This window comes from Sphaeramia orbicularis, chromosome 22 (assembly GCF_902148855.1).
Source record: "Sphaeramia orbicularis chromosome 22, fSphaOr1.1, whole genome shotgun sequence".
Taxonomy (NCBI): Eukaryota; Metazoa; Chordata; class Actinopteri; order Kurtiformes; family Apogonidae; genus Sphaeramia; species Sphaeramia orbicularis.
The window spans coordinates 1,689,112-1,701,155 of NC_043978.1; the positions used below are offsets into that span (position 1 = coordinate 1,689,112).

General features: G+C 42.9%; 2 protein-coding genes across 2 annotated transcripts; both read right to left on the bottom strand.

Moving 5' to 3' along the window:
- Positions 1-2,674: 2,674 nt before the first annotated feature.
- LOC115414097 (uncharacterized) lies at positions 2,675-6,191 on the bottom strand. Its single transcript, XM_030127298.1, has 6 exons — positions 6,108-6,191; positions 3,785-3,923; positions 3,535-3,676; positions 3,247-3,350; positions 2,955-3,150; positions 2,675-2,866 (listed from the first exon to the last, which is right to left on the bottom strand). The coding sequence occupies exons 1-6, from the start codon at positions 6,112-6,114 to the stop codon at positions 2,828-2,830; spliced, it is 627 nt and encodes a 208-aa protein (XP_029983158.1). The 5' UTR covers positions 6,115-6,191; the 3' UTR covers positions 2,675-2,827.
- A 3,032-nt stretch (positions 6,192-9,223) lies between these two features.
- On the bottom strand, positions 9,224-11,504 carry tpgs1 (tubulin polyglutamylase complex subunit 1). The gene is made up of 2 exons (XM_030125879.1): positions 11,124-11,504; positions 9,224-10,046 (listed from the first exon to the last, which is right to left on the bottom strand). Exons 1-2 carry the CDS (start codon positions 11,468-11,470, stop codon positions 9,383-9,385), a joined length of 1,011 nt encoding a protein of 336 aa, XP_029981739.1. The 5' UTR covers positions 11,471-11,504; the 3' UTR covers positions 9,224-9,382.
- Between the last annotated feature and the right edge of the window lie 540 nt (positions 11,505-12,044).

A 12,044-nucleotide genomic window follows, 5' to 3' on the forward strand; every position in this document is an offset into this window, starting at 1 on the left:
GACCTCCGCCAAGGCAGATCAGTGCCCCCCCCCATCACCACCAAAATTTTATCATTTGCTCCTTGTGCCACTATCAACATTTCTTGAAATTTTCATTCAAATCCATCTGTAACTTTTTGAGTTATCTTGCACACAGACAGACTAACAGACAAACCAAAAACACAACCTCCTTGGCGGAGGTAAAAAACTAAAATGAACCTACACAATACAGGGGTTGGACAAAATAATGGAAACACCTTCACCTCAAGATGATAATGCCCCAATCCATACAGCTAGAATTGTTAAAGAATGGCATGAGGAACATTCTAATGAAGTTGAGCATCTCGTATGGCCGGCACAGTCCCCAGACCTCTGCATTATTGAGCATTTATGGTCAGTTTTAGAGATTCAAGTAAGACGTCGATTTCCACCGCCATCGTCTCTAAAAGAGTTGGAGGGTATTCTAACTGAAGAATGACTTAAAATTCCTTTGGAAACAATTCACAAGTTGTATGAATCAATACCTCGGAGAATTGAGGCTGTAATTGCCGCAAAAGGCGGACCTACACCATATTAAATTATATTTGGTTGACTTTTTAAGGTGTTTCCATTATTTTGTCCAACCCCTGTATCTGCATCTGAATAAATACCTAAAAATATCGATACGGTACTTTTTAATATTGATACAGTATTGTGAAATGAAACATCGCGATATATTGCAGAACTGATATTTTCTTACACCCCTAGCGCTGAACTTGCTGAACTTGCAGGACGCCCTGACCTGACCTGACCATGGTGGCAGGTGGACTGGGTGTCCTCCATCTGCACATTATTTTCCTTATAAGAACTGCTTTGAACGTCACATGATTAGAACACAGACTCCAGACAAAACAAACTAAAGGGGTGTGGTTTACAGAAGACTAAAAACCCTCTGCAACAATCCTCAACTCCTTTGCACCTGTCCAGGCACACTCATCTCTTTTCAGGCACTGTAAGGAATGATGAGGAAGGGTGTCTGAACTGTTTCCTCCCAGATAAGTTCTATTTTTATCATCCTCTTTCTGTGTGTGCTCCATGTCTGAGTACCGTTCAAATGAACATCTATAGCCCAGATGTTTAGATATGGTGGAGATAACAAAGACTTAAAAAGGGGGGGGGGGGGGGGGGGGTGTCCAAACATATTCACATGACTGTATAAGGTTTTGACATCTGGCAGGTCTTCTTTGGAACTTGTCCTCCTGTCTTCAGACCTGGTGTGTCCCCTGTGTCTTCAGTCACACGCTGCCAGTCGCTCAAATCCGAATGGGATGGATGGAGTCCTTCAACGACATGTGAAGAATGTTAGAACATCCAGTCTGGACTTTTGTCACCAATTTTTCCTCAGATCTGTCAAACCTCAGTCATATCCTCAGTTTCATGAATCTGTTCGTCTGTCTGTCAGTACTCAGCTGAATCTCTTGCATTACGGTGAACAGTTTCTTAGTTCCATCCACCAGAAACAAACCATGTGTTTACAAACCAAGCCAGGAGGGAACTCAGGCATCTTTGGAATTTTGTCGCAACGTGCATTGTGGGAAATGGAGGTTTGTGCAGCCGCCTAACAGCAGCAGCAGCAGCGCAACCATATGATATTATATGGACGAAACAAACGCGACACGGAAACAACTGAAACGCGGAAACGGCTGGAGGAATATGCATAGAGGGAAGGGAGCTCCTGCCGTTTCCGTGTCGTGTCTGTAGCAGCTGCCGCTTCGCAAACCTCTGTTTCCCACAATGCACGTTGCGACAAAATTCCGAAGATGCCCGAGTTCCCTCCCGGCTCTGTTTGTAAACACATGGTTTTTGTTTACAGTGTATGGAACTAAGAAACTGTTCACTGTGAGGAAAGAGATTCAGGTGAGTACTGACAGACAGACTTACAGATTCACCATACTGAGGAGATGACTGAGGTTTGACAGATTTGATGAAAAATTGGTCACGAAAGTCTCCCGCACCTTTAACATTTTATCAGGATGTAGCAAACAGAAAAATACCAACATACCCTGGCTCCATTTTCTTTTGTTTGCTTGTTGTGCCGTTCGTTTATGAAGTGGGAGAGCCTGAAGAACTTCCGAGTCCTTCTTAAACATAGCAGCTTCCTTTTCTTTATTTAGGACGAGGCCATTTTCTTTTCTGCACGATGGTAGAAAGGATTTTCTTAAGTTCATCAGTACTTCTGTTGATCCTCTGAGCGCTTCCACACTTTCACAGAAATATGAGTCATCACTTAACGTCTGAAGCGCTTCTCTGAATTTAACTTGTGCAGATCTTAAGTGATGACTCATATTTATGTGAAGAGCTCCTCCTTCTTCCTCACTCCCTGCTCCTCCTCTCCCTGCTTCTCCTTCTTCCATGCTCCCTCCTCCTCCTCCTTCCACACTCCTTGCTGCTCCTTCTTCCTTGCTCCCCGCTCCTCCATCTTCCTTGCTCCCCACTCCTCCTTCTTGCTCGCTCCCCGCTCCTCCATCTTCCTGGCTCCTTGCTCCTCCTCCTTCCTTGCTCCCCGCTCCTCCTCCTTCCTCACTCCCCACTCCTCCTCCTTCCTTGCTCCCCGCTCCTCCTCCTTCCATGCTCCCCACTCCTCCTCCTTCCACACTCCTTGCTGCTCCTTCTTCCTTGCTCCCCACTCCTCCTCCTTCCTCGCTCCCCGCTCCTCCTCCTTCCTGGCTCCCTGCTCCTCCTTCTTCCTCGCTCCCCGCTCCTCCTCCTTCCTGGCTCCCTGCTCCTCCTCCTTCAGAATGACGGCCTGCCACTAAGGCCTTGTGTATATGACTCTGGATAGTTGTGTTGGATGGAAAGTAGGCCTGGTCTACTTCATATGGTTTTTGCAGGTCCTTTGCGCAAAAGTCTGTCAACACAAATTGTTTTAAGGCTCTTTTAACAAATACAACAGATGTTATTCCCAGTCCTACCATCTCATGGATTTTGTCTCTCACTATGGGGTGGATTCGTCTTCCAAAGCAACACCCAATGTTAATGGAGTGGTTCTGGTGAGCTTCCACTAATGGAAGTTTGACGTGGATAAATGTGGAGGTTGGTGGGTTTGTTTGGGCCAGTTCTTGCTTCAACCTTTTCATGGTTTCTTCCTTTCTGGCTCTGGTGGCCTCTCCTTTAACACTAAACGTGTCATACCTAAAACATCAAAATAATGGCGATGATAATATATTATGTATTATTTCCTATTCAAACACACATAAAATCCTCTCCACCCAACACACAAAAACTCACCTCTTCACATGCCTTATAAACATCTTTGCTGGACAGTCTACTTTCTTCCTTTTCTGAATATGTAGTTTTTTCTTTGTATACACATGTTCCAGTGAATGCACCTGCTGGGTGATGTGATTAGCACAACCACATAATGAGCAAAAATATTCAAACCTTCTAAACTATACATTTCAGTCACTGGCATGAAAGTATTTAAAAAGTGGCAGTTCAGTTATTTCAGTTCCACTGTCTTAGCTAATAAAACAGACATTTGAACAACCTTAGGCCTGTATCATTTAGCCAGTTTACCTTAGCTGTGTGCGCACGTGATGCTTTCCCATGTTGACAGTCCCGAATGACTCTCTTTGTGACACAAAGTGGGGTATCTTCAGAGTAATCCTCCACTTGCCAAAGCAGCCTGAGTTTCCCAGCATCTTTGAACTTGACAGACCTAGAATCATAATAAAGAGACATTTACAAACATTAACTACAAAACTGGGGAGACGGGGGGGGGACTAAAAACTGAGAATCTCATGTCATATGATGTTCTACTACGTACCACTTGTTGAATGAAGTGAGTGTGGCTCTTTTGTGGTTTTCTAAGAGGGTTGTGAGTTCTTCCTCAGAGTTCACGATAACGCTCAAATAGCCTCCACTTTGGTTAACTACTTTGCTAGATGAGGGCAGCCACGGCAAATCTGTAAAACATTACCACAAAGTGGAAAGACTAATTAGAAGTTTGCCAGCATTACGCAAATGTTACTTCTTAGTTCACTTGAACATACAATGTGACACCCCACTATTTGAGACTCACATCTGGGTAATGCAAATGGAGTCTGTTCATTCTCCAAAACTAGATGACATAACTTAAAACTTGATTAATAATCTGTGCACGATTGGGTTTCAAAAAATGTACGGGTTTGGTTGGCATGATGCAGAACGGCAATCGGTGAAAACAAAACCAGGTGACGTGGCTGCACAGCCTTGCATGTGTGTGTAGGGATGGTTCATATGTCCACTGACAGCCTGGATGAGGCAGAAAGGCCACACTACCTTTTGAAATTGCGCATATGTGGTCTTGAGGAATAGCCCTACACATTACCAGTAGGAAACTGGGTCAGCAACCCCACAGAGTGGCATCCTGGACAGCGGACATACATGTATTCGTACTTGATTTATTCTCCTTTGGGTCCAAAATTGTAAACACAGAAAGGGGGTGGGTGGGAAATTAAGCCTTGAGAGGGTGTTTTCATGTTTGATATTCAATACTTTTACAAATCAGCTGTCAGAAATCCTGTTAAAGCAGTCTTGATTGGATTTTCCGCCTCCTAATTCTGAGCTGCTGGATTGTTATATGATCATATCATATATCAGATTATATCCCTGGCTGCCCACATTAAAAAATCTCCACTCAAATGATTTAACACATGGAACACTGAATTTCAGTAAATTTAGATCAAGAATAATTAGTAATATAATTAAAGAATTATAGAGATATGGTGGGACCCGTACACTATACATCTATATAATAAAAGAAGCCAAGTGGCCTCTGTGTGTGTGTGTGTGTGAGTGTGTGTCTGTGTGTCTGCTTTATAACTGATAAACTGGACAGATCCAGCCTGTGCCTTTAGCAGTACTGATGTATTTTAGGTCCACGATCAGACAGGTGAAAACTATTTATTGATACGACCAATACTTTTGGAGTTATTAGTTGTTCTTAAAATTACAGTGGGCTTACAGGTGGGGGTGGGGGTGGGGGGGCTTCTAGAACCCGTGGATTCCCACGGGTCCACACGCTAGTAAAACTAGGTTTCATGATGTCAGGTTGTTGTTGGCTCCCAGTTTTTCCATCTCATCGCATTGATCCATAGGTGTTTCCTAATTATTTCTTTAGGAAAACAATGTTTTCCATTCATGTTGTGGTTTGCGCAGCCAAATGTTGCCCAATGTTTGGACATTTTGCGCAAATGTGCTCAAAGTGAGATCCTCCTGTTGATTTTAACGGGTCCATGTGGGTTTGTTTTCACTGAGTGCACAGAGACTACATGAACTTCCGGTTTTCACCGACTGAACCCCTTCATCAGGAGTGTCAAACTCATTTTAGTTCAGGAGCTGCATTCAGCCTAATATGAGCTCAAGTGGGCTGGACCAGTAAAATAATAACAGTGAAAAAAGTTAAATTAAATTATGATAATATTTGCATCCACAAAGTTTCTTTAAAAATCTGAATAATAGGAACAACTTGAAATGTCTTAAGAAAAATAAGTGTAATTTTAAAAATATTAAGCCTGTGTTTATCATTTGCACGTGTCCATTATAACATACAGATCACGGTGGATCTACAAATACACATAACATTTAACAACACAATGTCGGTAAAATTGCATTTACTTCTCTTAAGACATTTCATAGTGTTCATATTTTTCCAGGTTATTCAAATTTTTTGTAAAAGTAAAGTTTGTTAATATAAACATTTTCATGTAATTTAACTTTTTTACACCAAAACAAAGAGAAAATTTGCAGTTGTCATTATTTATAGGATAATATGATACTATTTTACTGCTCTGATTCACTTGAGAACTAATTGGTCTGTATGCATCTCCATGTGGAACCTGAATTAAAATGATTTTGACACCAGTGATTGTTAATTTCTTCAGTGTAATTTTTACACTTCATAAATTCATGCCAGGGGTCTGATGTTTAACATCTGTGCCCTACATTTACTTACCCACTTCAAAACCCAAACAAATCACTCAAAGGAGCCTGACCAGAATGTTAATGTTGACCTGACAGTGACGTGTAACATCCCATTATTTGTGACTCACTTCACGATAACACATGAAGTCTGTTCACTCTACAAACTGACATTATTTCAGACTCACCTTCCATCCTGCAAAGTCTGGGTTCATTCAGCTCAACTTCTCGGCCGCGCGGGTACGCAACACAACTATGACGTGACGTAACCCCGCCCCCGACCGAAATACGTAAGACGTAACACGTAAAGTGTAACCCCGCCCCCGGGCGAAATGCCCCCCAAGATAGGAGATAACGATAATGCGTCAAAGAAGTCGTCTGATAGATACTGAACGAACTTATTTCAAAAAACGGTTGTTTCTTCGGGGAACGGAGCCACTTCGCCTGTAGTTCAAACCTGTGATGTTTGTAGAATAGCTGGTCAGTCTGTTGTTCGAGCGTCTTTGAATCTACTTCCGCTGTTTTCCGGTTTGACTGTGGCAGTTATGCTGCCTCCTAGTGGTGTGGAGTCAGAAGGCCTGCTCAGTTCTAAAGGCAGGGCTGTCAAAGTCAGCCCAGTATGATCTGAAGTGGACCAGATAAGCAAAATGAAAACATCAAAACCTAGAGATAAAGTCAACTTCAAACTTCTGTCCATGTTTAGAGTGAAACAAGTAAAATTACATTATGAAATGTGTACATCTACCAACTGTCCTTTCAAGAAGTGTGCATAACATGAACCATGAACCTGAAATTCCTCACAAAAAATAAGTCAAATTTGAACCATTTTCTGTCTCAGTTTATCATTCACACATGTCCATTTCAACTTAACTATCATCAGAATCTACAAAAGCACAAATTATTTAGTTGTTCATATTTGTTTAGGTTATTCCCATTTTTTGTGAAAGGATAGTTTGTAAATGTAAACATTTTCATTTTCTTCTGGAGGGCAGGAAGAGGCCAGGTGGAACCCAAAAGGCCAAGTCCAAGAAAAGTGAAGCTACTGTAGAGTTTAGTGAAAACCTAACAAGGGTAGATTTACCTACCGGTGTCCTTATTTTCTATCCGAGTGTCTTGGTACTTTTTGGGATGTGACATTTCCATCTAAGCTTCAGGGTTCATTCAGATTAAAGTGTATATTGTGTTGTGAAATATGACCATAATGCACAGTTTGTTCTGTGAACAAAGCAAGCAGGAATAAGACAGTTCGTGGAAGGATATCATATTTATAGATATCCCCATTTTATTTTTTTCCTGGATCTGACACTACCTAACAACAATAGAGCAATTTTAATTTCAAATTATTTTAATTTCACCTTGTTCCTCATGTATAAAGGTAAATACATTTTCATTGTTATCATATTTTTTACTTCATAAATCTTTATCTGATTTAAATTTGAATTAAACATATTGTTGAAGTGTTTTCTGTTAACTTACCAACATATACCTGAACTTATACCCAATTCAAAGGCATTGTCAGAAGTAGCTGCAGTTTCTTTTTTTCACATTCCTCCTCCATGGATAAAGTGGGCCGGTTTGGGCAGGAAACTCCCAGGCTGAAAAAGGGGCCCCCTCCGGCCCTGGTTCCAGGTTCCAGTTTTTATTTGGGCAGACATGGACGTTACATCCCCCATCAGCTGATGCAGCGGTGGCCTGTGAAGTCATCAGCTGCTAAAGTACACACAGAACACCCAGATGCATTCAGGGTCATTACAGGAGATTTTAAATCATGCATCACTGGACAAAACTTTCAATAACTTCCATCAGTATATCATCTGCCCCACCAGACACAATAAAACCCTGGAACTCCTGTATGCTAATGCTATGGATGCATACACAGCCACACCCCCCACCCACCCCCAGCAGATCAGACCACAACCTAGTCCTGTTGTCTCCTAAGTAGGTCCCCATTGTGAAAAGGCAGCCTGTCCACACCAGGACGGTGAGGAGGTGGACAGAGGAGGGTGCTCCTTCAGGACTGCTTTGAGACAACGGACTGGGACGTGATCTGCCTGAGGGGACGTGAACCACATGACCAGTGGACCAGTGAGAACACCACCGTTCCAGCCCGGACTGTGCGCTGTTCCCCTAATAACAAACCCTGGATCCACAGCGACCTGAAAGGAAAGCACTTCTAAACCAAAAGACGGCTCTCAGGTCTGGAGACAGAGAGGAGCTGAGGACATGTAAAGACGCCTACAGGTGGAAGACGCAGGACAACGTCCAGCAGCACAGTGTGAGGGACGTGTGCACGAGGATGAAGGGGAGGGACAGGCAGACATCAGGGAGCCTGGACAGAGCAAACCAGTTAAACCAACCGGTTCAGCTCACCCTCTGTCACACACACACACACACACACACACACACACACACACACTGTCCCACACGCTTCAACCCCTCCCCCTCACTCTCATGTGCAGCACCCAGCAGATTCCAGACTAACCAGACTGTATCGATATTTTTAGGTATTTATTCAAATATAGATATGACAGAGGTTCATTTTTGTTTTTCTTCACTGTTCATATTTTATTTATTATTATTTAACACTGTTTTATTAAATGGTTATTTGAAGCATCTTAAAGCACTTTTTACTGTCTGAGAGAGGCAGATGTTAGTTCCGTTATTGGGATTGCACAAAAATAATGTTATGATGTTAGTTCTGAACTGATAGAATATGAACATTTGAACAGGATCTGAAACTGTAATGTCTGTAAAATAGAATTTCAGTTTGAACACTTGAACATGTCGTGATATAACATTAGATCCTGTTGTGATCAAATAAAAATGTGTTTCATATTTGTGCAGATTTCTGCTGTAATTCAATTCTTCCAGGAAATAATCATTTTTTAACAGTATCATGATACATCGTGATATATCGTATTGTGATCCTAGTATTGTGATTTGTATTGTATCGCCACATTCTTGCCAATACACAGCCCTACTTTTCACCGGTAGAAGGTTGGAAAAACACGAGTTACGGGTTGCCTGGAACGCAGCATACGTCTATCTACCTATCTGTCTAAGGTTCAAAACCAAACCAAACTGAAGAAAATGAAAAGAAAAACTCAACCAACAAACCCACAAATCGGTCCCTAACCTCAGTACCTGGTCCAGAGGGTCTGTGTTGGGTCCCTTTAGTCGGTCCCCAAGCCCAGATAAAGGAGGACGGTTGGACCGGGGACATGAAACTAAACTAGAATGGACAGAGTCGAGTTCATCTGGAGTTCCAAACATGTTTAGGCTGTTTTTATTCTCCCTTTTTGTCTCTAACACAATGTTATTCCTCTGTCCTACATCCATCAGTACAATTACATGAACATTTACTATTGTGCAAATTAGGTGATGATGTCATTTAGGAACTTCTAGAGACTTTTAGGACAAACAACAGATACTGTCACTACTGATGAACACAACACAGACAGAGCTAGGACACAACTTTTACTCGGGTGATAAACAGTTCTGCGGCTGCGTTTTCAAACTCCTTGGCGTCCATGTTCCCTCCAGGCCCTCGCGTCTGTGCTCCTGACATGGCCTGAGCGAGCTTACAGGGAGATATCTTGGCACTGGCCTCCAGATAACGAATAGCCTTTACGTTAACTTCCAGACAGGAATTAGCTTTAGCATTAGCATTCACAATGTTGTTTGCATCGCTGCCCTGTGACGTCTCCAGGGCCTCTTTGAGGGTCCCCAGCACGGCCATGCACAACGCCCGCGACACCGGGCCCTCGTCCGGGCAGCACACTTCGGCGTAGAGCCTCTGGGCCTGTCGGATGTAGTCTGAGAACACCGCACATGTTAGCACGCCATGACGGAAAACATCATACGGGACCGCCTCGTGGTCTTGGCAGTGTAGGCGTCGCAGGAGCGGAGCAGAGGTGGATGCTGGGACGCCACCTTCACTACACAAACACTGCAGAGTCTGGGTGTACAAGCCTCCTCTCACCCCTCCCCCCACTCCTCCTCCCCCTCCTCCTCCTGTAGGACTGCAGGGGACATCTGGAGCCTCAGGACCATCAAAGGAGCATGTACGGGGAGCGCTGAGGTTCAGGAGGTCGTATGCAACACGCACGTTGTTACTGAAGGCAGATCTGTGAACAAAAAAGGTAGTCTGTAGGACGACTTTTACAATATTTGACATAAACATTGGCAGAAACGTTCAAATATTAACCCTTAGTGGTCTGAGTCTATTTTGTCTGTTTTTCAGTCCTTTTGATTTGGCCTTTATATACTATAGAAACAAATGTTTACTATACCCATGTTTGGGATCTGGTTTTCAGCACAACTTCATCTGTCTCATCTGCCTGTTATTTTTTTCACTTTAACCCACTATAAAAACACGAAAGGACAGAAAACACAAAAAATATATAAAATCCAATTTGAAAAATGTATATAATTTATTGTATAAATAATACAAAGATGCTTAACGAACCTTTGAAAGCCTTTAAAAGTGAATATTAGTTCCAAATATTAGGTATAGAAAATCAAAATTGTAGTAAATTAAAACTATACTCAACTAGAAGCACTTGGAGAGCACAGACCTCCGCCAAGGCTGATCAGTGGCCCCCCCCGTGGGCCCCCCCACGCCAAGGAGGTTATGTTTTTGCCAGGGTTTGTTTGTCTGTCTGTCTGTTTGTCTGTCTGTCTGTCTGTTTGTTTGTCAGTCCGTTAGTGTGCAACATAACTCAAAAAGTTATGGACAGATTTTGATGAAATTTTCTGGTCCCCCACCCCCGTGGGCCCCCCCACCCCCGATCACCACCAAAATTTAATCATTTCTTCCATTTCCAACAAACCCTGAAAATTTCATCAAAATCTTTCCATAACTTTTTGAGTTATGTTGCACACTAACGGACAGACAAACAAACAGACAGACAAACAAACAAACCCTGGCAAAAACAGAACCTCCTTGGCGGAGGTAAATATTTGACATAAAATTATAGCTTCACATTGGGTTTTTTCCCCTAAAAGTGCGTTAATCAAACACGGTTATCATGAGAATTAGAACTGAAACGGTAATACTAACCATCTGCAATTTTACCGCCGTTTATCATTACATCCTATCTATCTATCTATCTATCTATCTATCTATCCATCCATCCATCCATCCATCCATCCATCCATCCATCCATCCATCCATCCATCCATCCAACCCCCCCCCCCCGTACCTCTGTGAATGGTGGGCCAGCCTCAGGTGCCACAGAGCCCTGTTCAGATGCTGCTGCTCTTGTGCGCCTGCGCCCATCGGTCCTCCGCTGTTCGGCTGCTCCCCTTCACCCCCCCACCCGGCCCCTCCCGGGTCCGTCATGGAGGCCAGGTTGCAGAAGTGGTCCGCCAAAAAGCCGATGGGGTCGTCGGATCTGGCCTCCACCATCTTGAGGACGGCCCCCCGCAGCAGCTCCCCCACCCCGGCCTGCGTCAGGAAGTCTCTGTCGCTGTCGGATCTGGAGGCTTTTCCGTCCCCGGTCAGCCCCGCGGAGCCCAGCCCGGACCTCCGCTTCTCCTTGTCCGCCATGACTGTTGACGTGCGTGTCGCAGCAACGGAGGCGGAAGTGACTTTATTCAGGATGATTAGGGAAAAAAAGGAAACAGACTGTTCACATGGTCCTGACAATAAGGACTTTTTTTTTTTTATTATTATTAAATTGATTGTGAAAAAAAAAAACAACTCTCAATGAGGATAATAATACAGTAATACAAATGAACAGACATAAAATAAAACACAAAAGTCATGGGGATATGTAGGGCAAGAGCAAAAATACATTCACATACAATACAGTGCAAATCATTAGGCATTTAAAATTAACATATAGGAGCAGAGATGCAACAGAGAAGACCTTTTAAATTAACCCTTTCATGCATGAAGTATGAGAACCTTTGTCAAGATTTTTTGTCTCAAACAGGGTTGTCAAACTCATTTTAGTTCAGTTCCACATTCAGCTAAATTTGATCTAAAATGGGCCGAACCAGTAAAATAATAACATAATAATATATAAATAATGTCAACTCCAAACTTTTCTCTGTGTTTTAGAGCGAAAAAAGTACATTTACATGATGAAAAGGTTTACATCTACAAACTATCCTTTCAA

Coding starts and splice junctions, on each gene's coding strand:
- LOC115414097 (XM_030127298.1), bottom strand. Junction 3,677..3,784: donor CTCACTTCATTCAACAAGTG/GTACGTAGTAGA, acceptor TTATGATTCTAG/GTCTGTCAAGTTCAAAGATG. Junction 2,867..2,954: donor GAAGACGAATCCACCCCATA/GTGAGAGACAAA, acceptor TTGTGTTGACAG/ACTTTTGCGCAAAGGACCTG.
- tpgs1 (XM_030125879.1), bottom strand. CDS start 11,470: ATGGCGGACAAGGAGAAGCGGAGGTCCGGGCTGGGCTCCGCGGGGCTG. Junction 10,047..11,123: donor CTGGCCCACCATTCACAGAG/GTACGGGGGGGG, acceptor TTTTGTTCACAG/ATCTGCCTTCAGTAACAACG.